Genomic DNA, 27,008 nt, shown 5'->3' with positions numbered 1-27,008 from the left:
TGTCCAGAGCATCACATACATGCCTATTCTTGATTAAAATTAAGTGGATATAAAGCAGCTGTCATCTCTGAACTGTTTTGGTTTTCTTTTCTTGTAACTAATTGAAGCTTAGCAACATAACTACATGGACTAGAGGAAATCAAATGCTTTAGTGTTAAAATTCCTTCTCATTCATGAAATCCTTCAAAAGGAAGTAGCAATATTCCATTAAGATATGTTCATCAAATCATCTTTTGATGAATTTTCTTTCATCAAAAAAATCTTCAAGATACAGGCTTGATTGTAAACATTAGTAGTGTGGTCTAAATCCTTGATACTTCCGAAGTGGAAAATACCAAGAAATGTGTTGAAGCCTAGTATTGGATATAGGTTTCTATGCATGGTTTCTCAACTAATGCTTGTCAGAGAGTGAGAATAAGTTTAAAGTTTTCATGTTTGGAAATGGTAAATATATGGGCATTTTCCCACATAGTCTCTAGAAGAAGTAGTGAAGAAATCAAGCGAGATATCAGTGCACCTGATGGGGCATCTCCAGCATCTCTCATGGCAATGGGCACCACCTCACCACAGCTGTCACTCTCATCTTCTCCTACGGCATCAGTCACCCCTACAACCAGGAGTCGAATAAGGTAAAAACTCTCTCTTGTGGTGCACTGCAATAGGTTAATGTCATAGTTAGCTGTCTGTGTGTATCTAGTGTATAATACTGGCACTAACACTGCAGATCCTGCTGCCACCTGTACAGTAACGATCCTCAGTAATCTTTGAGATTTTCAGCAAGTGTTTTCTGCAGTTCAGTATATATTTAAAAAGTTAGACCAGAAGTTAGGCTTTTTAGAGCTTATGAGTTTAATATCAAAACTTTATGCCCCAGTAGGGACCAAGCTAAGTCATGTCACTAAATAATAGCATTGTATCAGTTAAAAATACAATGAAGCCAAATTCAAGAACTAAGCTTAGGACATGTTGAACAAGTCTTCCAGAGTGGCTTGGACCCAGGGAGACTACATTATAAACCTTAACTTTTGTAATCACACCTGAAGACAAAAAGCAGCATGACTAGGTCTTAATTCCAGACACTGCCAGGTCTTCTAAATAGCTATGAGTGAGTGGGCCTGGGTTATTTGTCCCATAGATGAAATCATAATGCAAGTCTAAGTAACACATGGCCAGGCAACTCCTTTCATTAGTAAGATAAAAAGATAATTCTGTGATAAATTAAGATTTTCCTATCTGTAGTTTATCAGTCAGAGGACTTTGAAGTATTTAAGCCTTGTGTTATGCAAGTGAAGTATGTACTTAGCCCTGCTTCATACTAGGAAACTGGCAGGCAAAGGTTAAATTACTTTCTCAAGACCACTTAACACAGTTCCTGGCAGACCTTTTGTACAACAGAAATATTAAACTCTTAATGTTCTGAGACATCTGTGATAATTAATTATTACATTATAAAATTGTGAAGTGGGTGTGGGTGCTATTGAAACTTATTTCCTTGAAATCAGCTGAGACGTGCCTTAGTGCTGCTCTCTTTCACTATGTAGAAATTAAGGTGAGTTTGGATCTGTGGGTACTTTGCCAGCAGCAATTAATATCGTGTGTTAGCACCTAAATTTAGACTTATCCCGAAATAAGGATGAAAGCAAAAAAAAAACCAACCCAAAACCAAACACCTGTATATGGACTTTGAACTGGTAGTATATAAAATTGCATTGATGGCAGCCTGCAGACTGTAGTAAATAGCATGGCATTTAGTGTTAAAATCGTGCAGTTATAATTATGATATCATTATGATGCTGCCTGATCATTGACTACAGTGCTAAGCAGTACAAGATGACTTAGCAGTGGAATTTGCAGTGGTGGGTGTGTGGTGATGAGCACACTCTTGGGAGCTATCCTCAGAATGTCACTGCTGGACTACAATTTGTTATGTGATCAGGTTTCTTCTCCCCCTGTCGTCTTCTGAAAGTTGTTGTTAAATAAATAGTTATTGCTGTAGTTCACTAAAACAAATACCTGCAGTTTACTGTTCCCTGTTCTAGCTGAAACTCTATTGGCTCTTTGATTTGGAATACAGTTGACCTAATATACTAACTTGTAAGACTTATATGTCAAACCATTGTCTCCATAGAACTTACGCTTATTTATTTTCTTCAGCAGTGTTTTCGTAACTGTGAGAACCTGATGTAAACCATGTGCTCTTACTGGAATTTGAGAACAGGCTGTACAGCTCTCTAATGGCTAAACAGTATGCTTAGCATAAAGAGGGGGAGCATTTCATTTGAGTTTTCATATGTTGTCCCAAATCTTTGTTCTAAAGTTCCTATAGTGTTGCCTAATCTTCATTGTAGATTGAATGTGCAATCCCATTGTTGTTTGTTTCAATCACCAATGACAAAAAATACCCCAGTTGGGGTTGTTGAAGTATGTACTGATTTAAAACCTGAACTATAGAATTTCTTGAAGCATCGTTGTGGCTGTGTGGTGTCTATGAAGTTTAAATACAGTAATCTATTCAGATAATTTATTTCGTATTTAGAACACACAATTAGTAACTTCCTTGTGTTAAATCTCTCTGAGAGTAGCAGTTAGGTTTGGAGGCTCATACTGCTATCTTGCATGCTGAAGGGCACTTACTCTTTACTGTTTATTGTTTTGCTGTGCATACATTTTCATGGATGTTTCAAATGTTATCTCTTTCTAAGAAGCTTTGAGATCTTGCCATCTGTATTTCAGTGAAGACTGGCCAAGCAAATTACAACACATATACTTAAGATTAATGCCTTAAGAATATTTTGTTGCATGCTGGCACATGTTTTCTTCTTTATGCATTGAGTGACAGGTGCTGATAGGTGGAATAGTCTCTGGTGTTCTGTTGGTAGCAGACAAGAACAAAGAAATCCGCATTCCCTGGATGCTTTCTTTTCCCCTAGCAGGACCTGCAGAATTGCTAGTTGTAAATCTGTAGCACAGAATCCACTGAAAATACCATGTATTTCCATATTCCGCCCCTCTTTCCAGTCAGCAAATGGGTTGTGAAGAACAAAAGAGTTGGAGATTTGAGAGCGAATGTGTACAATCTGTAGGTCGTCTTGGAAATATTCAAAAGGAGTAACTTAGGGTATCATCTTTGTGGATGTTGTGAAAATCTTGCTTACATCTGTGTAGAACTCTTTAAACAATGGTAAATGAGGAAAACTGCAGTATGGATTTACCAATAGCTCTCCTAATTTTCTAAATGGAAATTATTAAAAATAAGAACAACTGCTGGCATACTCTGTCCAATAACTAAGTTCCATAATGGTGTAATACCTAGTCTTTTTGTGAAAGACTGTTCACTGGACTTTCTATAGAAATACAGAATCATGTAACCAGGCCATTACAAAAATATTAATCTCTATAATACTTTTTTTTTTCTAAGCCCTTATTTCTGAAGTCTGATAAAGAGATGCTTATAATATAGGACTCATGAAAAAATGGCCAGCTCTGATATCATCATTCTTTTCTTTCTCAGTCTTCAAAAAAAATATTATTTGAGATAGCTTGACAGACTGGAAGTGAAATTAATTGATAGTTCTTATTGTACCAGTATATCAAATGGCAGAGCAGCCTAGTTAGATCTGCCCCCTCTTTTTTGAGAACTCCAGATCTCAGGCAAATGTTCTGGTAATAGTGCCGTTCTGCTAATAGGCAAACTTGTTTCAAGGTGACATTTGTAATCAGCCATGAGATGCAAAAGAGATAGCATCAGTTTATTCTCTTTCTAAATACAAAATAAAGTCACTTGAGTTAGCTTAATAGTTCAAGCTGGTACTTACCATGTTATGAGTTTAATTTTCTGAACCTTAGAAAAAAATATAATTGAGGTTGAAAGACCTAGAAAAAAGTTTATTTTAAAGGAAGAAGGATGATTTGCTAATGAATTAGTTACTCCAAAATAACTCTCTACAAGTGTTTTTGTGTATTCTGTTTTTCAGTCAGTAGTGCTATACCTTACTACTTTTACTGTGACAATAATTTTTTTTTTAAGCTTTTACAATATGTCTTTCTGTTGCAAAAGTTACATTACAAGCTCTAAGTTGCACCTTTGCCTTGTTCCTAGGGAAGAGAGGAAAGATCCCTTGTCTGCCCTAGCAAGAGAATATGGAGGATCCAAGAGAAATGCCTTGCTGAAATGGTGCCAGAAAAAAACAGAAGGATATCAGGTAACTGTAGAGCTGTTTAACATAGCATACTTGTAGCTGCAACACATTAGAATCTGCCATTGGCATAAACCAGGCTGCTCCACAGTTGACTGCATAGATTGCAATGGCACTGGTATGTACTGTACTCTCGTCCTGGTACACATGCTACAAGTCCTAACCTAACTAACGTTAATAGCTCTTTAGTCACTTTACTCCATGCCGATAATAGGTGTTTTCTTAAGGGGGCAGCTGACCTCCTATTGAGGCACTTCAAAACAGCCTTTTGCAGATTGCAGTTCTGAAACTGTAACTGAAACTTTAGCAACTTAAGGTTTAAATTAATGTTTCCCAAAAGCAGTTAGAGTACCATTTCTCAGATTTGAGAGAGATTTTTTTTTTATATATATAGGTAATTAGTGTAGGGGTTTTTTGATCTTTCAATGTGGTCTCATTCAGTCTATTTAAGGACAGTTTGTTTTGTGAAGACCACATTGTCTTGCATTTTGAACTTGGCTTTCTACTGCAGTTCAAGAATTTTTTTTCAGTTAGTCCAAATGTTATCAGAAGCCAAAAGAACTAACAAGATAACTATCCAGAGTTCTCCTGATTACATTATTTTTTCAAAAGAATAGTGCCTTCAGCAAACTAAACCAGGATGTTAACAGTCTGAGCGTGATGTATTTGTTTGGTTAACTTGTATTGAAAGCGTTTGGAGTTCCCAACACAATCCTCAGTTTAAGAACTTTACTCTTTCCATGACTTGAGACTTACAATGCAGGAGGAAGTTGAGAGCCGCATAACAGGATGATTGCCCATCCATAGGAAAAGTCGTCTTTCAGTACAATGGACAGGCTTGTGATGTAAGCCCTCACCCCTCTTCCTGTGGCACGTCTAGTACTAAACTATGCTATTTCTGAGGATAAGCTTCTTTGTGGAAAAAGCCTTTCTCCTTCCCCACATTTTAAGAAAGGCAGGATGTTATATTTCTTTATAAATCCTTTAAAACTGAATGCAAAAATATTTTCCTATGTTGTCTTGAAATGAGAGATGAATTTGACAGCTTCCTTATCTGATTAGGAAAAGTAATAGAAAGTATTCCAAACTTTTCGTTCTATAGTTGTGTGCAAGAGCATGCTTTTGTTTATATAGATTGCTGCTTATATTTACTTGTTTTATAAATGCTAGTAGAAGAATAGGTTTTGAGACTCACTGTCCTTGCTTCAACAACTGTAATGTGGTTCGCTGCTTGTGTTGCTACTAAGAGACCATAGCGTATAGCTTTTGTAGGACCAATGTGTGCTTCTTTTGAAAGAGTGAGATAATATCAGGAGGTTATATTAAATTAGTTTTTGGAGAGAAACGTCTTTTGCTTTAGGCACACTCATTTTTCATTTCTTTGTTGTACAGAATTTGATTATTTTCAGCATCCCCTGAAATTCAGTTCTGGTTGAACACCATGTTAGTCGTGTTCTAATGTTTTAAAAATACCTAGCATTGTATTCCCTGTGAATAATGCTTATCCAGATTTCTGGCATCTCAGTGTTATCAATACCAGATGAGATTTTTTTTTTTTTTTTTAATTGAAGCTAAAACTAACCAGCTTAAATTTTATTTTTAAACTACATGGACTCAAAACTGACAAACAGTAAACAAGCATCAAAATAATGAATGTCTTCCTTCTTCATTCAATCCTACTTATGGTACCTAGCTCTCTGCCTCCTTCCCTGTCACCTGAATATTGACAGGGTACCCTTTCCTACCTCCAGCTCCTCCTTGTGTCTGTCTGACTGCCACAGTTCCCTTTTGTCTCCAGCATTCCCCATCATTATAACTTCTGCTTTTCTTCTGTACCACTGTTTGCTTTTGATTGGCTTGGCATCTGGGCAAGAGCCAGCATGTGCTTTTTAGAGCTACCTGCATGCTGACTGACTTCTGTCTCTGAGCTGCTGTGTGAGCCGCACAGAATGGAGAAATCATAAATATCCTGGCCTTTTCCTCTCTAGGAATAGCAGTAGGTCCACTTTCTATCTGGTCATCAATTTCTATCCTGTTACCAATTTAAATCGATGTTAGCTATTGTTTATTTAGTTAGTTACAAACTAATATATTTTGAGCTGGATATTGGGGAATAGTTGAATTTTTGGTTTATACACAGACTAATAAGTAGAAATCACACAAATAGCCAGGTATAAATCTTAATTTCAAAGAAACTGTTTAAAATGTACAGTTATAGGTGAGCTGCCAGTGGCTTAAAATGTTAAAAACAATGATTGATATAGCTGGCTTACCCTTATTAATGAGCAGCAGCATGCAATTGAACGTTATTCCTTTTGTAGGTCAGCTGTAGTTCTTGAGCTGCTTTTTATTCCATTTTTTGAAAATACTAAAGAAAAACCAAAACAAAATCAAAATGCAACCAACAAACCAAAACACACCAAGGTCTGTGCTGTTTCACAGAGGAAAGGTTTCCTTTATTCACAAGGTGCTTGTGGAGAACATAGTACTACGTAATTGCTTGGTATAACTAGTATTGTTTTAGTCTGATCAAGTAAAATCAAAGAATAACTTCTGCTCTCCTATCCCCTTGGGGAAATTACTTTTGAGTTTTTGATTAAAAGTCTTAAGTATATCTGCTTTAGAAGCTTGAAATTTTGTGAATGCTAAGTAAGTTAAAGGTAATAGTGTGGTGAGCTCTAATTTCAGCCCATTATAGTGGAAGGGTTTTATTTAAAGCCCTTCACGCATATTCACAGACGTCTATGCCAAACTGTGCTTTCTACCTGTGACAGATATATAGTTCCACATAGCACAATTTTTAAAGGTATCTTAAGACTTTATCTTCTGTGAATGCATTATAAGAAACAAGCTAATACCTAAACCTATTAAAAAACTATACTAAATTACCTCATTGTGCAGTTTTCTTGATTTGTTTAAGCAAATTTTGAAGGGAGTAAATGAATTAATTTCTTGAAATGTAGTTGTTAAACAGTATTTAACTGTGTTCCAAATCTTATATTTTTTAAATAAATAAAGTAAGCTTAAGCCAATGAAAATATGACAAATTCCTACTGATGTAAAAAACTGTATGGCTTTTTCTGTTACTATATTCTTGCTTTTAATATACATGCTTTCTGAATGTTGTTTGCAAGCAGAATTTCTCCTTGAAGCTTAAGTTCGGAGAACGGTGATCTGCAGAAGGTCATTGCAGAACTAACAGTAGGCAGGTTCTGTATTAACTTTCATCTAGAGCCTGTTCGGTCTAGACAGTATTGCACTCACTAAGTTACTGAGTTTAATTATATTCAGGGCTGAACAGATCCCTAAGCCCCAAAGAGGGAGGGTTGCTTTCTTAAGATAAGGGTGGGGTTTTTTAAGCATTTAGATAAAGGAGGAGCAAATCACCTTTAGTTTTCAGATGAACAGACACAAAATACTTGAAACAGAATCATCTATCAGCTTTGCTAAGGATCTGACATACTGATTCAGAGTGCTGTGCCAAGTGCTGCATTTTCCAGAGAGAAGAGAATTCTCCTGGTTCCTCTAAAATATGTGCAGTGTCATAAAACTGTCACAAATTACAGATTTCTTCAAAGCATAAAGTAATCCTGTCCAACTGTTATGGAGCATTTACCCCAGCTGGAACACAGCTACTTTCATTTTGAATACACAACTAATAAAAGTCCAAAAAAGGATGTGAGCATGCATGTTTCGTGTTATGAAGGGGACCAATAAACAGGATACACACATCCTTATGCATTCTTATCTACAGCAATATTTCAACTTATTTTCCGGTTTTTGGCAGCATTCTGAGAGATAATTCGCTTCCAGAAGTCTGACACCAAAAAAGCAATTGCCACAAGATAGCAGCAAGAACAGACTAATTTATTTTTTTTAACATTTCTTTAAACTTTCCATGCTTCCTAATTACAAATACACTGGAAAACCTCCTTCATACAGCTTTGTAGTACCTGTTCTCTAATTCATGCAATAATGCTTTTTTTCTGGAAAGACCACCTAATTTTTACCTCCTATACAGATCAAAGCTACATGTCTAACAAAAAATGTGAAACTTACTGTCTGCATGGCAGCAATAAACAATAAAACTGTTTAGTGATTCAGCAGTGTGATTGAGTATGAAGGTATGTGTATCCAATGCTATGCTGAATGTACCTTGAAATCAAGCAATGCTTTAATTTGTACTCAAGTAATAAGGGTAGAATAACAAAGCTAAAGTTAAAAGGTGGGTCGGGTTGCTTTTTTTTTTTAAACCTGTTCTTATATAGACATGTGTCTATCGACACTAAGCTAGATCATATTCTACTCAAAGTATTATACTGATTTTTTAAAAAGCACAAAAAGAGGACAAGACTGTATTCTTATGTAAGCCTATGTTCAAATAATGACTCTTAAGTTGTGCATGCTCTCCCTGGTGCTGTCTGGTTGATTCGTCAAAGTAGTTAGGCTGCTGAAACACTTCTCCTCTTGGTTTAAGCTGTGATGCCTTAGCCAAAAATTGTTAAGGAAGGACATACTTCCTTTTTCTGTTTGGATTGGATTCTGATACAAGACAAATGTCAACCTTGTTAGACTTAATTTTAGAATAAATTATGAAGCTGTCTGTATCACTGTAAGTGCTTCAAATGTTAATGTCTGAAGCTATTATTAGGGCTTTTTTGAGATTGACTGCTCCTTTTATAGTTCTTTTTTGTGCCAAAACTGAAAAATATAATCTTTGGTATGGAAAGAAACATTAACAGTCAATATTTAAGGGGATTGATGGTTTATATTTGCCATTTACTGTCTTTTAAGATGCTGGAATTGAAAAGGCAGTAGTTGAGATTGCTGTTAAGTCTGTTCCAGAAATACTTGTACATTCTTGCCTACTGCCAGAAGTACCAATAGCTTCTGCTTTAATCCATGATTTGAGAATCAGTGAATCCTGATTCAATGGAGCATGGATAGCAGTTGTTTTGTAGTGTACCTTTCTGATTTTTTTTAAATGGGTACTCTTTTCTTTTGTGTGTGTATGTGTCTTTAAAAGCTTTTAAATCTTAATTTTCTGCCATGAAAAGAAGCCTGCCAAGGTCTGTACACTTAAACCTCTAATCTTGTTTTAATGGTTTAATATATTATAGTACAGAATCATATTAATGCTTTTGCTTTCTCAGCCCACTTACTTCATTAACTAATACAACAGAGACATAGACACATGTTTTTATTTTCTCCATGTCCTAACTCATTTGTGAGCCAAACTGAGTTAGGATGTGGGAACCTCTCCTCCATGTGCAGAGCAAGGGATGGAGAAATAGCTGCTATGCAATATGCTCCTTTGCTCAGATTGTAATATACATAGTTCAGGGAGGTTGAAGACAGCTGTGGATGTGTCTGCTGAAGAGATAGTTAAAATAACTTTGTTCTTAGTTTGTAACTAAGTTAGAAACCATGTTTTCTATAGTTGAGGTTTTTTTTGACGTTTGTGGGGTTTTTTAGCTGTGGAGTTTTGGGGGCAGGGGAGGGGGAGGGAAGGAATGGAAGAAGGTTGAACCACTGGGTTATAATAATGTCTGTTGCTTGCTTTTTTTAAAAAAAAAAGCTGTTTTCACTGACTGTAGAAGATACTCAGTTAATCTAGGTTTATTGCAAAAAGCAGTAGGAGACAATTTCAAAATTAGTACTACATTTTGTTAAAAAACATCTCTAACCATCTGATCATCTTGAACTCTCTTCTGGACCCTTTTTTTATGCTTCAGTGATGATTTTGAACTGGAAGGGCCAAAGCTGTATATAGCATTCCAGGTGTAGACTGGCAAGGGCCCAATAGAGTGTAGGAGTCCCATCCCTTGATCTGCTGTCTGTACTCTTAGTGATGCAGCTCAGAATACAATTTACCTTCTTTACTGCAAGGATGCATTTCTGATTCATGTTCAAATCCAGTACATTTATTGTTTAACCACTACTGTATTTCAGCCTAAGCTGATGGATCATTTTGTTTCTATTACATTTCAACCTTGTTTCAGGAAGAATCCTCTTACTCTCTTCCCTGCCCCCACACCCCATGTAAGCATAAGGGAATACTCATTTTGTGGCGACCACTTCTACTTTGAACTTTGCAGTTTAATAGGAGCTTTAGACATGCCTGAAATTTTTTTTTTGGTTTTGGATCTGCCAGGGTGTTCCCCTACCATCTTTTTTTCCCCTCTTTGTCATGGCTGTTAGAATGGACTACAGAATTTGGTCTGTTGATTATGTAAAATGTTACATTCTTATGCTTTGCCTCTAGAAAAGTCTCATAAATTTCTGATGCTTAGTCCTGGTTGGAAAGTTTCTTCCACAGATCTTTTTATGACAGCAGCCTGTTGCTTAAGTCTTTTTGTTAAATTGCCTTTTTTTAAAAAAAAGTCTCCCAAATAATAGTGGTGACTTCACTCCCATCCTAAGTATTAAACATTAATAGACAAGGACTGATAAATCTCCTTCAGTTCATGTGTCTCTAAAAAGGCTTATTTCTCATTTGACAATTTATCTGAAAGTATGGCCTTCTATTGCTTTAATATTCTGTGGTCTGAAATGGCTTGGAAGAAAAATTCCAGATTAGATTCCAGCAGAATTTGTTTAATAGAAACAATTACTTAATAAAAGCAGTAATGAAGAAGAAATTATGTCTGAGATTTTAGGCTGATGTTCTGTTTACCATCAATTCTTTGAGAAATAAGAGCTTAATGCAAGATTGATTTCATTATACTGACCAAGCTTTTTCAAAAAACCACAAGTAGTTAAAAGCATTTGGGAAATAAAATTGTGCTGTATTTAAATTTGCCAGTTATGTGTTCAAAGCTCTACATAAAAAATTAAATTTTGTGTTTAAATGACAGTCTGTCCAGTTTCTAGATCTATTTTTTAGTGCCTGACCAATATTATACTTTTTTAGTCTGAGAGGTAATAATAATTTATAATGCTCAGAGCAATTGGAAACAGAAACCAGTCCCTTTTAATTGTTTCCTTCCGTTGTATTTAATTCAGCTTCTCTGGATACATTGAGATTTTTGGATGATGGGTTTAATTTCTGTTTGTTGTCTTACTAATAAAAGCTGGGCCTACAAGAAGATTTAGAAAAACAGGGTTTTCCAAGTTCTTTTTGAGAACCAACCAAACTTGTAGGTGAACTTCAAGTGGCCTTTTTTTTCCCAATGTTTGCATTCAAAATTCAACATTCTGTGGATGCTACTAATACTTAAATTGAAATTTTTAGTTTATACAACTATAGTGTTTAAGGGAAGATTACTTTCTCTTGTTTTAGTTTCATTTACCATTTTCAGCACAACTTTATCCTATTTTTCTTTCTTATGTGTTGGGGTGAGGGAATATACTTACAAAACAATGAAAAATGTCTCTAGATTTTGGAAGTGAGCACTCCTCCTGGTTTTTAAATCATGCGAAGAGTTCTGTTTTCAGCCCTAGTTGTTCTGTAGGTCTATTTTCTAGTTCATCCAGAGTGTTTTGATACATTGCCGTTTTTTTCTTCCTGTATTCTGAGCACAAGTCTTCCTTCTTCATCCACAGGGTCAAACCTCAGGTGTAGTAGGTTCTGATGATCTCATACAAATCACTGCAACATCCTGTTTTCTAATTTTGATGAGTGCATTCTTGCCTGTTGGTATCCATTCTGACTCTTGCAAAGATCACTATTCTAGCTCATTGCTTTAACAGTATTGCATTGTTTGTGTCTCCTTTCTCTGTGCTCCTTCATTCCCAATATAAGCTACTGTTCTTCCTTTGATGGCGATGTGCCCTTCCACCCCTCTTTCAGTACTGAGATTTCAGATATTCTTCAGTGATGCTGGTGCTGAGGATCAGACTCTTAAATTTTCAATAAATACTGCTGTGCTTCCTCCGAAATGTGTGGAGCAACCTGGGAGAGAAAAAAACCATTGTAAGCTCTGTGGAACAAACTACTACCAAACTTTATTTTATTTGTACAGTGACTGGTGACTGGCTTTAATGGACTGTATTGTAAATAGAGTATATTCTGCAATAATACCAATTCAACACGTACTTGCTGAAACTATATCCAGCATTAAGTCACTAGATTGGAAACTGCTGTGTTAGAAACTGTTAATCAGATTCAGCAATGCTTCAGCATTCCTTCTTTAATAAGGAATGCTGTATCTATCCTTGTAGTCCTGAGACTTAAAAATTTGCTAATGCTCTTCAGTAGCTTTAACTAATATAATCTGGGGGTTTTACTAGTTTGGCTAAATGCATGCATGTATGTGCGAGCAGATCTGTGTTCACTTAACTGTGACAATGCCGACATACATCTTTCTCCTCCCCATCCTACACCACTTGGCCATCCTGAGGAAAGAGGGAGAATATTTCAGCCAAGGGGTGAAAACCAGGACTGAGGTTTTTTCTCCCTCAGTCAATTGTGTAGCAAAGGAAATATGATCATTTCACATTTGACTTTTATAACTAGCTTGCCACAAATGACTGTGACAAGGTAAAGACCTCTCCCTACCTTCATCCATCTTATTGATACAGATGTGATCTGTGGCGTTACTCGTTACAGTGTAGGGGGAACGAACTGTTCAAAAAGTAACTTTGTACACAGACACAAGTAGGAATTTAGTGGCTTTAACAATCTGATATTTTCCCCCTTTTTTTTTTTCTTAAAGCCTGGTACTGTGTGTTGCATTTCTTTGCCTAATTTAAGTAACATTGAAAAAAATTTAACCAAGCATTAATTCAAATCAAATTTCCTGTCTCTCTTGAGGAGAAAGGAGGGAGAGCTTAATTTTTTTTCTTTTGCTTTTAAATTTTCCCACCCCTGTGGCTTGAGGAAGCTGTGTGAAGAACATGTTCCCACAGACTGGGGGTCTCCAACAATGACATTTCCGTTTGTAAGCAGGCAGCAGGACGGCAGGCAAGGCTCAGACCACTGCCTTGGGCATTGTGAGCCTGAGCACGTACGCTTACGTCACCAGGGTTTGAACCTGCATTTGGTGGACTTTGTATAAAAAGTGCTAAAGCTGAGCAGGAAACGGAGATTTCCCTCATGTTCTTTTAGAAATAGCCTTTCGTTTAGGTTTTTTTCCTCTGCTGGAGGGGATTGCAGTTGTTTTCAATTTGTAATCTAAGTCATTGGTTTGACAAGAAATACGACTGCCTTTGTTCTCAGCCTGCATGGCATAGTAATGCTGATCCTGGGTGGAGTTTTCTGCATTAGGAATGACAAGTTTTAGTGTCTTGTCCAAGACAGGTGATGACTACTAAACTGCTGTCAGGTGAAAGGTTGACTTGTGTGATTGTTTTTCTGCAGTTCTGTGACTGGAGGTTGTAGTTCCTGCTACATGAAAATTTTAAAACCTAAGTAGGAGGGCTGGTTAGCTTCTACTTAAGCCCAGTTAAGTGAGTTAGGTATTAAAGCATTTTTATATTTCTCCATAAAGGTCTAAAAAATAAACTGAGGTGTTACTGTGTGTTTCCTAATTAGTTTAAGCGACTGCTGTCCACTTAGCCTCTTTACTGTTATTTGACTACCAAAGCCAAGTATATAGTAATTTAAAAGGTCACTGAGGCATCTTGTTCATAACTCTTTTGGACTGGACTGACTCTTTTTGCAATAATATATACAGTCTCAGGGGATGCGTTTACCAGTGCCACTGAGTTTCCTACTGGAACTAAATGTTCAAGAGCGCAGGACTGCACTTTTCAATTTCAATCCTAAAGATAATTGATCCCCTGCCACTGTCAGTGTTAAATCTGTTGGAACATCTTTATTTCCAAATGAAACTTAATTTTTGTTTGTAATCTTGTTCACATGTTTCTGTATAGAAATGGTTTGTTTAGAAGAGAAAATACTTATCTTCATCAGAATTTTTGTCTGGATATTAATGCAGTAGAAGCAGAAAAGTAAAATACTGCATTAACAGAGATATTAGCACGTTGTCAGTTTCAGGGATTTTAGGCATACGTATCTAACTCATTTGCTTTTCTGTCTTGGTGTGTACAGTTGTACCAAGTCTCTACTCTTACCCTCTCTAGCACAACATTTTACACCTTTTAGTGCACACATTTTGCACTTTTCCCTTTTTTTTGGGGGGGGGGGTGTTTTTTTTTTTTTTTTTTGGGGGGGGGGGGCGTGGGGTGGGGAGGAAGAGCTTAATATTACCTGGAATTAATGTATAAGATAACTGACTTTCTTAGCAACAATCCTTTTTTGTTCTCTGTAGTAGTGTGTTTTCGTTTCTTACCACAGGACTTTAGTATTAGTCTGTTCACTTTCTCTGCTGATTTCTTCAAAGGTATTAAAAAAAAACCCACAACAAACAAACCACACACAGAAAACCTGACAAGTATGGGTGGATTGGTAGAACTAATACTTGCTAGATTATAATTTTAATATTGTTTATATTTTTTTTCCCCCTCAAGAATATTGACATAACAAACTTCAGCAGTAGCTGGAATGATGGCTTGGCTTTCTGTGCAGTCCTCCATACTTACCTCCCAGCCCACATTCCCTATCAAGAACTAAACAGCCAGGATAAGGTAAGACACTAAAAAGTCCATTCCTGGGACTGTGAGATTATATAATTAATGAGTTAGTAGAGAAGAATGAACCAATTTGAGTTCTAAAAAACACAGTATTCTAGGAATCATAATTGAAACGCTTCAAACTACCTTGCTGCTATTCTTATTATAACCTTTTAATATTATGAGATCATTAGGTTAAATGGAATTTTGGAACAAATGAGGTCATAAATTTAAGTCTGAGGCGTTTTATTTAATCCAAACAGTTGGGAAGTGTTTTTTGGGTCCTGAAGCAAGGAATATTTAAGCTTAAAGACTTTAAATCATCAAATTTGTATCTTGACATGGTTTGTTCATCTCTTTCAATATCACAAGGATGTTGTTTTATCCTACTTTCTCATACTGATAAGTGACTGTGACACTCATCTCAAGTGATATGTATCAAATAAAGGTAAACTAGAAGGTGTCAAGACTGTAGAGTTGTCTGTATGTATTCTAGTGTGCTACAGTTAATACCTGATGGTGTGTTACCAGGATGATTAATGATAATACATCCTAAGAAAAAATAATAAATATTTCATTAACACATGATGATATTGTTGTTATTTTAAAATAATATATATTATTTAGCATTTTATAACCTAATTGTTCTTCACTGGCAATGATTTTTTCAGCATTATCTTTTGAATGAGGAATTAATAAATATTTTCCATAAATATTTGGATGGTATTGGGACGTGTTCGTTCTTATAGCTCTTTTAAAATTACTATGGTCAAATTATGGACTCAATTTGAAGCAAAAGTAGCAGCATTACTATGGATATTCTTAACACCACTTTATTATGTTTGATGTAGTATTTCCTTGGGTTTTAACATGTTTTTATATCTTACGCAGAGAAGAAATTTCACTTTGGCTTTTCAGGCAGCTGAAAGCGTTGGCATCAAATCTACTCTGGTAAGTTTAAAATGCATACTGAGTGAATTATGACCCACTTATAAAATCAAATTATTCTATTTTGTGATGTTGATGCTTTATACTTAAAAATAGCAGCAGCTAAGCTCAGCTAGAGGTTATTGCCCCTGTATCATACTTGACTGGAAAACATAAAAGATACTCCCTACCTCACTGGCTTTGTTTAATAAACCCACTGTCATCAACAGCTTAAGCTTACATGTTTTTTGCATTGAATAGTGACTGCGATACAGACCTGTAGTCTAGCAGCTACAGCAAAAGCAACAGCATGATAGCCTGTAGCAGATAAACTCTTAGGCTATAAAAGGAAAAGACTCACCAAAACTCATCTGTCAATATAAGAAATAATAAAGACAGTGGATTTGTTTGAGAAAAATTTGAGAAAGTTATGCGATACAATCTTCCAGAATTCATTAATTCTGTCCTGTCTCTGACCTACTTTCAAATTACATGGTTTTTCTTAATTCTAGAGGTACAAATCAAGCTATGTAATCTGTTCTTTTGCTCAGTGTAATATGAGAGTCAAGATTTACCTCTGAAGTTTAGACTTCTAATTTGTCATCATTGTAAATAATTGTAAGGCTTTTTCAATTATTGTTTACAATAAGCATTCTTATACAAATTTTAGCTTAAAATAATTAGTTTTCAGTAGTATAGTATTCACTAGAAAAGGAAGCTTTCTGAAGGTGTGGAATTGGAAGTATCCCAAGCCCTTGTGAATAATAACAAAAATTCAGCTAAAATTGCTAGTATCAGTAGTGATATATTTAAGTGATACTTTTGTAACCTAAATTCTAACAAACCTACCTTGGTTAGCAGCTAATAATACAACAAAGTCAGACGTTTTTAAAAATAACATGTTCCTTGATGCTTATGAGTGCTTTTACCCACCCCCAGCGTTGTGTTTGCTGACAGTGGCAGTGCAGCTGTTGGGCTTTCATACTTTGATTTTGTCAGTGATTTGAAACATGGAAGTCTCTTACCAAGTGCTGATGTAAGAAGTAGACTGTGGAAAATAACTGCAGTAATTCTTACGTAATTCAGCTTTAGTCCAAGTGCTTACTGTCTGTCCTTTCTTTCTGTAACTCAGCACATTACAAATACTTTAACGGCAAATTGAATGGAATTAAGTCTTCTAAGTGCAAATTGCATCCATCTTAAGGATTTAGTATCTATTTACACACTTAGGTACACAATGTGTACGATGTGTATGTTTGTGGATGTTTTCCCTTGTCCATATCACATGGGTAGAGGGTGGAAAAGGGTGTGATAAGGGTATGTGAATAGTAGTGGTAATGTAAGGGGAAGTTTTTTGATCCCTGAATAAGAAAGTGTTCCACTACTTTCATGTGGAAAACTGAAAAAAATTACTTGCTCTTTTTTGAGGTCTGGAGGTTCCTGTACCTAAAGCTTGCAAAATAGACCCTTGTAGTAAACAAAACTTACTAGAGATTACATGACTCAGTTTTCCTTTGTACTTGTGCTGAAAAGGGTAGATCAGGCCCTGTTTACCCTTCTTATTCACTGACAATCTGGTATAGTGTTACTGTGAAACACAGGTGAACTGGCCTGTCAGTTAGACACCAGCTGATTGCTTGGTTTGTTGGATATACCCAAATTGCTGCTTTCCTCTTCCTTGCCTCTTTACACAAAAATACGTATAAAGTAAATTTCAGTAGTTTGCTGTAAAATGGGATTTAATTACTTGTTGATGCTTGACTCTTACCTTGTATGAATTTTGAACTTTAGGTTCAATTAATACTTGAGCCTTGATTCTCTGACTCACAGTTCCTAGGTAGATTGCATTAACTTGGAGACTGGTGTAGAGTTATGTGAACACTAAAGTCTCACCTACTGTACTAATTGTACTAAGTGGGGGACAACTCAAGCATGCACAGCATCAGACATTTTGATCTTAACTATCTACAAATACAGTATTAACAACTGTTTACTTTTTGTAAGTAATACAAAGATGAATGGAAGAAAACAGATCATCAATGATTTAAACTGTGGAAACTTTACAGATTTACCATTCCCAGGAATCTGTGAAAGCACTACCATATTATTCGCAAGGTTATCATTCCTGATTTTGACCAATCTGTTTTCTGTGACAGGACATCAATGAAATGGTGCGAACTGAGCGTCCAGACTGGCAGAATGTCATGCTGTATGTTACAGCAATTTACAAATACTTTGAAACCTGAAACCCTAATAATTCAACAGATCCATGGGATAGAACCAACATGAGCTGGAAATCTTACTGAAATGCTAATCCCCATTTCACTGAAAACTGGCAACATTTGAGTCCCCTCAAACTTCAGTGACACTGTCCTGGATTGCCTCAGATTGCTTCAGCTACTAAGCCTGGAAACAGCTGTTTAAAAGCAAGAACTTTTGCCACAGTGCTTGGAATAACCCAAGTTATTAAGCTATTCAGATTAATTACGTAGCCTAAAGAGCCTGGACTACTTACGTGCTGCCTTTCCAGCCAGACTTCCTGAAGCTTTCTTACCTAGGAGAGTGAGATGAATGGGTCCTATAGCATATAGGAGACTGAATGTACAAATAAAGCTTTGAGAAGGAAAAGGATAACATGGCATCATATTACTGAACTTACTGTAGCATCCTGATACCACAGAGTCTGAATATTCTACCCACAGCATATGGCACCCTGATACAGTAGAGTTCTTAATAGTAATTTAGTTACTGCCTTTACAGCTTTTTTCCCTCCTTTACAATGTGCACAGTATTCTAGGAAAACAAGCTTTTATTCCATAATGACAAATCGAGTGGAAAAGTGCTCTTGATACCTCGAAGAATTTGGCACAGAAGAACTTTTCATTCTGAAGCTTCATTATAAGCCTACCTCTGTCACAGTGATGTGGCTTCCAACTTTATCTTACAGATTGTAAAGACTAGCACATACAGCTCCTGGTTTTCGGGGTACGCTATACTTCAAGGAATCTGTCCAGACTCCCTGTGCTTCCATTATAACAGAAATGAATCAATAATCAACCCTTGTATGGCTTGTTCTTTCCCTTCTTCCACCCTTGCCTGTATAGCACACACAGCTACCCCAGGCTTTACTCTACAGCAATACGAGCATATGTCATGGATTTCTGTGGTAGAATTTTGGAACTGGGATAGCATTTCCTCTGCAGAGAAGATTATTTTCAATAATATGTAATAATGAAGTAGTTTGTCTCAAAATCCAGCTTTGCCATGTTTTCTGTGTTTTTTTCATTGATCTTGCACATCCTCATCTGACTGACAGAAGATGAGGCATTCTCTGACAAGAACTGTGGTGGAACTGATGTAATGTGTATACACCCAGTAGTCTCAAATATTGTGTGGAAGTGACTCACTGTCACAAGGAAGGAATTGAGAAACTTTAGTCTGCTCAACTTCTATTTTCCTAAAATGTACCTGAATTCATGTAACAGCTCTCGGGCAAAAGAGTTCATGTAAGTGCCTTAGAGATCATTGAATTGATACATCCTGGCACTTCAGGGCCTTGTGCAGAATGTTAAAGGCTCAGAACGATTTCATATATCCATTTGTCATAAGCCATTTGTTGTAATCTTGTTTGTCAAATCAAAGGAAATCTTCACTCTATCATTGCTTCTGCCTCTTATTTTTCTGAATACTTATCAGCAGTTAAGCCACAGCTGAACATCTCATTAATATTAAGCAGAAGCCTACTTTAGAAGTGAGTTCTGTAACAAATGCTATTTATAAGCACATGCTTTTTCAACACAGTAACCCTGTTATAAAGAAAATGAATCTGCCATTCCTATGGTGCTCTTATGACTGTTAAGGACAGTTTGAACGTCATAGATGTTAACCCAGTGAATGCAACTGTGCTCGGCATCTGTGAAACTTCATCATGGTATAAAAGCACAGATTTAATTCAATTATTGCCAAATCCAAAAACCTGTCATCTGAAGTACATAGTCCACGTGAAGAGTAATAATCCAGCATGCTTCTAGCAGCTAGTATCGTATAAAATATACGCTTACGCTGGTACGTGCCTGTGAGAATTAGTAAAATCTGCAAAATGACTACTTTAATCCATGCTGAGGGCCTTTGGAGAAGTTTTCAGAGCAGCAGTGCATCATACATTCTTACGGTTCTTGAGAACCCTAAAAGTAGCTAGATACCCTCAGATTATTAATTGGGGCATTTGAAGAGCCAACGTAATCTAACAACAGTTGTTGCAAGAAAGGCTTCAAACGAAAAATCTTCATTAACAGATTTTAATAAAAGCCTGAAATACAATTTCCTCTCCCGTAATTTCTTCAAATAATTTTTGTTTATTTTTTCAAGAAATTTCAATAAGAGTAGTCTTATTGGAAATACACATTATTGCTATCTCATATTCCATCTTGTACTACTAAATTCCAGGTTTTGCCAATTTGTGTTTAAAAAAAACTTCTATTCATCCTCTGAGCAGACATATTTATCTATGATTGTCCTATTCATTGCCTTAGATTTTAAGAAAATATTTTCCTAATGAAAAGGATAGCATTTCTTGGTCTAAATTCTCTCATTACCTGTTTTGTTAAGGTAATTTGAGCTTTAAGCTGATCTGGGGATTTTTTTTTTTCTGTCCAAGGTTCAGCCTCATTTATCTGGAATGTTTATTATTAGTCCCTAACTGAAATAACACTAATAATATAACCATTTGTAGCAGGGAAATAATGTTTTCCAGATTTTTCCAACCTTTATGTTAAAAAGGTGAGCCGCTAGTCTTCAGAGAGAGAGAGCATGAAAAGTTGTTAGTAATTATAAAAATGATCTTGTTTTGAACTTCAGAGCTCTGTAAACTTCTTGGTGTGACTGTCTGATAAGCCTCTGCTAAATTCATGTCTGAAAAGGAACACTTAGCTTCTTGAAGAGGGTTTGGTTATTTCTTTTTGTAAATAATGATCTATCTGAGCCTTTACATATATGATGCTGCACAGCTATCCTAGTGGAAGTAATGAAGTAATGGAAGATCTAAACCAAACGTAATGCCCTGCTGCACTCTACAATGTGTTTCCTTCTGAATGTTCAATCCACATTCAATTTTCCAAGAGGAAGAATAGCTGTAGCCCTTCTGGACGTGGATGATACTGTTCTGTTTGGTTCCTACTCATAGTAAATCCTTAAACAGCTTGGGTTTTTTGTACATATGAAGTGCAAGTTTATGCTGATTTACTTTTTTTAATCCAGAAAATATTTCTGAATGTACTAAAAAGAGGACAAATATTTTCTCACCTGTTTATATTACTGCATTTTAATATGTGCCTTGCCAATGCCTGTGCTGTAGTATATCAGGGTTACTGACTGCCAGCTGTAGGGGTGGGGCTGGCAACAAAACGGAGCTGTCAAACATATTGATGCACGTACAGCTATGTCATCTAGTGGATCCTGTTTACTGAAACACTTCCATAGATTAGAGAGGTCAGTTTAGAGCCAGGTGTGTATTTGGTTTGGCTAGTTGTCATCCTGATGCAAGATCATTAGCATTGAATTGAATGAAGAGTTGTGGGGTTTTCTTTACTAAAAGAGAAGGGATAAGGAAAAAATTAGTTTTTGATTATTCAGGAAATTTCTGTCAGAGAGGTTCTGATTTGGAGTATCTGACAATAACAGAACTGAGGTGACTTCAGAAGGGGTTGCACTTGATTTGGTTTTCAGTTGGTTTTGTTTGATCCAGTTTGATGTGGTTGTCTATTTAAATAGAACTACTAATTCGGTCTCTCTGGTGTGAACCTCTGGCCCTCACGAAGATCTCTCATTCTCATGCCTCCGAAAAATTGAGAGTGCAATTCTCCCTTTTACAATTGTGTTTGTGGATAGGTTATCCAGAATATAGTATTTAATTACAGCATATTCTGATTTAAAAGTGATTATTTGTGTCTCTTGTATAAAATATATTCCTCAAGTTACACCATAGCATTTCTGTAAATTTTTTTCTCCAATTTTGTAAAATATTTCAACTGTGGTTTTCTGTAAAGTCCATCATCATGCTTTAGGAGCCCCTTAACTTGCTAGAACTAAATGAACTCTGCTTTTGATGTACTGGGTAAACTCATTTATATTACTGGCAGCAGTTGCACCCTGGTTTTACATGCATGAGGAGAAATAAATCTGTCCCTTGCTCTGATGATGCAGTACAGTGGTTTAAACTGCTGAATCTGCCTTAAGAATTTTGTAGCTGTGACAGTTCTCATTGGCATCTCATTTCTGTTAATGAGCTCAATGTTCTTACCTGTTTTTTCAGTTCGGATTCTGTTGCATCTTTTACTGCGCATTTTCTCCATTTCTGTACAGTTTTGGCCCAGGGTAAAAAATTTATTATAACCAAGTTTTAAACAAGATTATTTGGGGAGTTGGATGTATGGAGAACTTCTGGGTGTTTTTCTTACCTTTGTATTGTGTGTGACTGGTTTGGGAACACTGTCTTGATTTTCAGGTGATAAGTGACAATATCTTCCAAAGCTGCCGCTTCTGGATGGCTGGCATGAAGCTATGCACAGGCTAAAGTTAAGCCTTTAAAACTGTGTTCATGTGACTTTCTTTTTTTGCCTCTTGCAACTAATACAATCACAGCTTAACTACCAACTGCATCAAGTAGGAGCTATTAAGGGGCAGAATTCTTCTGGGAAGGAATCCGGCTGTACAACTTTTACACTTTTTTGCCTATTGTGAGTAATATTCTTGCTGAGGTGGTCTAAGAAAGAGGATTTTTAAATAGTAGTGTTCATGTACAGACTGATTTAACTATATAGTTTTTGTGGTTCTTCCCTTGACTTGGTAAATATTTATTTCTGTTTTACTTTTATGTTCTCCAAACTATTTCTGCAGTTCCTTTCTTTAAGTTAGCATTAGTGTATGAATCCTCAGTAATATTAACCAGTTTGAGAAATGATTTGGTGAGAAGTGGTATTAAAGTGTAGTCATCATCCACAAGTTCTGGACATGCCAGTGTGCTTTCCCAAGCTAGTGTGTGTTGATTGGCAAAACATGTTAGAGCTGCTTAACTCTCCTCCCATATAGCCTACATCACTCCAGGGTGTCCATCAGGTGTTCTTGCCCCCAAATTATCAACTCCTTGGGTGAGTTAAGGGTTCATAGACATCTCTTCATATATTTAATTGTCACTATTTAGAAAGGTATCTTTAATGGTGTTTCTGCTTTCAAGGGAGAGTGGCTGGACAGGTTTTTAATTACTGTCTGGCTTGCTGAGCCAGTCCTTCATTCATCCAAGTTTTTTTCTGTTGTATTCCCTGATTTCATTATCCGTTGTAATTGTCAGAGCCAAGATGTTAAGCATCTGGAATATGTAGCAAGTATGCTTTTGATAATTAATGCTAAATATAACTTAAAAGATCAGGGCTTGTACAGTTCTGATTTCTGTTAGTGTTGATACAAGTGTCTTTTTTTCCTTATGTATTCGTGCTTGCCAGTTTTTGGGATACAACACCCTTGAACTCAGTTTGACAAGGCCGCTATCCTAGCCTCTTTAAATTAATTCATTCTGCAATAACAGAATTATTTCCTCACACGGAAACTTCAGTAAAACCTATGAATACCAGATGACTTCCTTCCAACTGACATTAGCTTTTACTTGGAATATTCCTTACCCTTAGGCCACTGTCTGCCACAGAATTGCACATAAAGTTCCCATCAGTTTCATCAGGACTTGTGGATGCAGAACAGTAGGGTAAACTTTTGGCAGAATATTACAACAGCCTGATGCAATTAAGCTGGTTTTATTTTAATCCCCTATTTTCAGGGGGTTTCAGTTTAGCCAGAATCACTTACTCGGAGCTGAAATGTGGCATGTTTGTTCTCCACTGGGAAGTATGCTTCTGTTTAATATTATTTTTATGAGATTGTATTTATGGAAATGGAAAGAAAAACGTCATGAAGCTAGTTTTGTTGCACTTTTCTAAGGCTTTTGTATTTTGCATAGAGTTCTAGAATATTGAACACGTTGTTTGGGGAAGTCAAGGCTTAAAACCTACTCTGCCCCAGCATAGCAATGCATTACGTGTATTTTCATTCTAGTGATATCTGTATTATTTTAATTGCATGTAACTAGTGTATTTATATGGTAGTTAGGAAGCCCAGTGGACATTTCCTACTGCAGAGGAGCCACTGGCCGTCCTGGTTCCACAGTTCATGAACGGACCTGTTTTGGCAGTAGACTGTATTTGCAATAATGGAATAGTCAATTTTTGTTTCTGAACTCTGTTTCAACAAATGGGAAGAAAGAGGTGGCTCTCCTTTTGTTCCATTGCTGAAAATTTCTTCGGAGGCTTTCACTGGTTTCCAACTATGGCATATGTTCAATTAGGATGATTACTTGGGATTCGGTTCAGTGAAGAGGGCACAAGTACAGCATACTCAAGTAATTAATCCTTGTAATTTACAACATTTCAGTTTATTAGAAGCTTTTGTTTTTACATGTATTGTAAGGTAAATTTTACTGTTTTTAAGTAGCACTTTTATACATATCTGAAGGGGGGTTTTGGACAGAATTGGGGTTTTTTTCTTTGTTATCTAATGAGAAGAAAGTGTAACACTACTAAACAAAGCGTAGACTAGTTAGCCTCCAGGATTTATGTTCAGTTTAGGTCAGTAATGATCTAGAGTTGTTCAATGTATGTGAAAGATATCCGTGATTCCTTTTAATACTGGACAACTCTCCAGATCAAAGTCAGAAGGGCATTAATTGGTACCCTCCAACTCTCAAATGAGGGTACTTTCAGTTCACGTGTGAGGCAGAATTGACAGAACAGTGTGATGAATTTTGGATTTTGTGTAAGAACAGAATTTTGTTGAAGTCTCTTGGTCTAACTTCGCAGCGCTATACTGGGTAAGGGCTAACCTTGTTTGAGATGACGCTGCCGCCAGTAATGACATCTCCTTAACAGCTAATTTAAAGCTCATTTTCTATGGCCTTTAAAGTTGATTTAAAAAACAGTGATTCTTAAAAGCTTTTCTCGTTCATCCAGCTTTCCTGATTTGTGTTGGTTTTATACTCCCTTGATACACAACTGTTAGACTGACCTAACAGTACATGTATGGGTTTAGCAATTCTTGTTCTAGACAACAAGCACTTTTCATTTTTCCAGAACCCTTTCAAATGTTTTACACACACACATTGACATATATGGACATTTTACATACATAGAGATGTTTTGCTTAAATATGTATATATACACACATATGTGTGTGTACATATATATGCATCTGCAGATTCTTAGTAAAACTGAACACATTTCAAGAAGGGCTTGCATCTTGAATACTTAGGGTGGTGTATTAGTGTATATGTTTAAAAGGTAAGGAGGAAAAAAGCATTTTGTTTGCTTCTGTTTAGAGCTGAGAAACGGGTTTGAGGAAAAACTAGGAAGTATGTTCAAATTGCATTTTACCCTGTTTCTGGTTTGAAAGGCACAAGCTGTTAATCATTGGAACTTGAAAGGTCAGCAAGCGTATTTTAAGCTAAACCTTTTGGAGGACCCAATATGCTTTTAGTTTGCAAGGACCACTAAAGATCTGGGCATTTACTTTCTCCATAATGTATTCTGTATGAGTATTTAGTATGTATGCCTTCAATTTGCCAATGTTGCCATGTTTTCTTCTTAATTATTCACAAAATAAAGATTGAAAATAGCAAAATGTGTGTTTATGTTTTCTTGAGTGAAGCCACTACAAAAGAGAATATTTAGTACTATTTCTGGCACAGTGGTTTTTCAAGAGTAAACATTACAGGAAGTAGTTTGCAGAGGTTTGTACGCTGTGGATGAGAAGTGCACATGAATGATTTGCATGCACATAATCTCATAATTTTTTGGAAGTCTTGTCTCTGTTGGTGTACCAGCATACTTTACGGTTTCTACCTGCAAGGAGTTTTAAATGATAACTTGGTGAATACTGTGGATAAGAGGTACGTATTTAAGGCATATTCTTGGCCTGTATTATCCTGGTTCTGTATATGAGTAACAGAGAAGGGAACTGCAGAGAATATGTTCAATTTAAGCAATTTCTGTAATACACTGCAGGATTAGAATTATTTAAATGTTACTTAACCCAGCCCAAGTAAGGCAATGCATGTGTGTGTGCTCACTCGCTCCCTCTCTCTCTAAAGCAATTGGGCTGGGGAAGGATTCGGGACTTAATCTCTAGAACAGTTCAGAGTATTTAAAGCAGAATCCTAAAAATAAAATTTCCAGGTGAAAGTGAAGATTAGAACACCTTAAGTTTGATTTGATCTCAGTCGTCCTAGATGGCAACTGTTTTCAAATGCTGTTTTAGAGCTTTAATTTCAAGTGCTCTGGAATAAATTGGATCCAGAAGTTTGGCTTGAGCTCCTATTTATTACAAATGTTCTTAAATGCACTGACTAGTATAGGTATTTTAGTTCTACCTATTTCTTACATAATTTTTTTTGAGATTCTGTGGTGTTTTCTGACTGTTCAGCAATCCAGAAGTCTTTGTCTCAGTAACGTTACTCTGCAAGAAATAGTCCCACTTCTCCTTTTTTGATATTTTTTATATTCTCCCTGAATTTGAGTAGTTTAAGAAAGCTGCGCTTAGTTCTCAAAATGGATTTTTATCCTGTTTTTAAATTTAAAACCATGGATCATTAGTTTTAATACTTCTTTTAAAAATAAATGTTTTAAAAGTATAGTGTAGTAAACCCATGTCAGAAAATAGATGTTTTTCTTTTCTGTAGCAAGTGCATGACAGCATTGTAGAAGTGACTTGTACATCTGCAACTGGCAGTCTGAAGGTCAAGACAGAAGCAGTGAGCCAGACACAGGCTAGGCCTGAGGTATGCTACAATAGTAGTGTCTACACAGTCTGTAGAGCTTTAACTTGTCTTTCCCATATCCACTGAAGTAATATTCCCTAACAAAGGGGGTTTTTATGGATTTTCTTGCAAGCTGTCACTAGAGACTTTTGACATGAAACTAGCTCCGTAAGTGTGTTCAAATTGAATATAATAAAATCAGTTATATAATTTTGAAACTCTTACTGTAATGAAAAGCTGTAGCTATGTGGAATAGTAAAACAAAAACCTCAGAAGCAACAGCAATATAATATTCCATTGTATTACATCACAAAAGCTTAATGGAGTCATGGTTGGTCTGCAGTTAAATTCTGTTTAGGAACTATGTTAGCATTACAGAATTTTCAGCTGTAATTATCATAAAGTGTTTCACAATTGCTTTGATCAGTGGAAGAGACTTGGGTTATATCATGTATGTTGCCAAGAGCTGTGTGTAGTTCCATAAAGTGCATGGACAAGAGGGGCTCATGAAGATGTAA

The 27,008-nt window shown here is 36.2% G+C and overlaps 1 protein-coding gene across 2 annotated transcripts in view; it reads left to right on the top strand.

The window, feature by feature from the left end:
• SPECC1L (sperm antigen with calponin homology and coiled-coil domains 1 like) overlaps window positions 1-25,355 on the top strand; it is a 70,284-nt gene extending 44,929 nt beyond the window's left edge. For both annotated transcript variants that reach the window (XM_055795217.1, XM_055795218.1), the window contains 5 exons: window positions 473-629; window positions 4,100-4,202; window positions 14,610-14,726; window positions 15,603-15,662; window positions 17,795-25,355. In XM_055795217.1, coding sequence (XP_055651192.1) covers window positions 473-629; window positions 4,100-4,202; window positions 14,610-14,726; window positions 15,603-15,662; window positions 17,795-17,884 — 527 coding nt within the window. In that variant the 3' untranslated portion in view covers window positions 17,885-25,355. The remainder of the gene's footprint in view (window positions 1-472; window positions 630-4,099; window positions 4,203-14,609; window positions 14,727-15,602; window positions 15,663-17,794) is intronic.
• Window positions 25,356-27,008: the final 1,653 nt, after the last annotated feature.

Source organism: Falco peregrinus, chromosome 2, assembly GCF_023634155.1.
Source record: "Falco peregrinus isolate bFalPer1 chromosome 2, bFalPer1.pri, whole genome shotgun sequence".
In the NCBI taxonomy this organism is placed as follows: domain Eukaryota; kingdom Metazoa; phylum Chordata; class Aves; order Falconiformes; family Falconidae; genus Falco; species Falco peregrinus.
The sequence above is the reverse complement of the archived record's forward strand: the minus strand, read 5'-3'. Positions and strand labels throughout refer to the sequence as shown.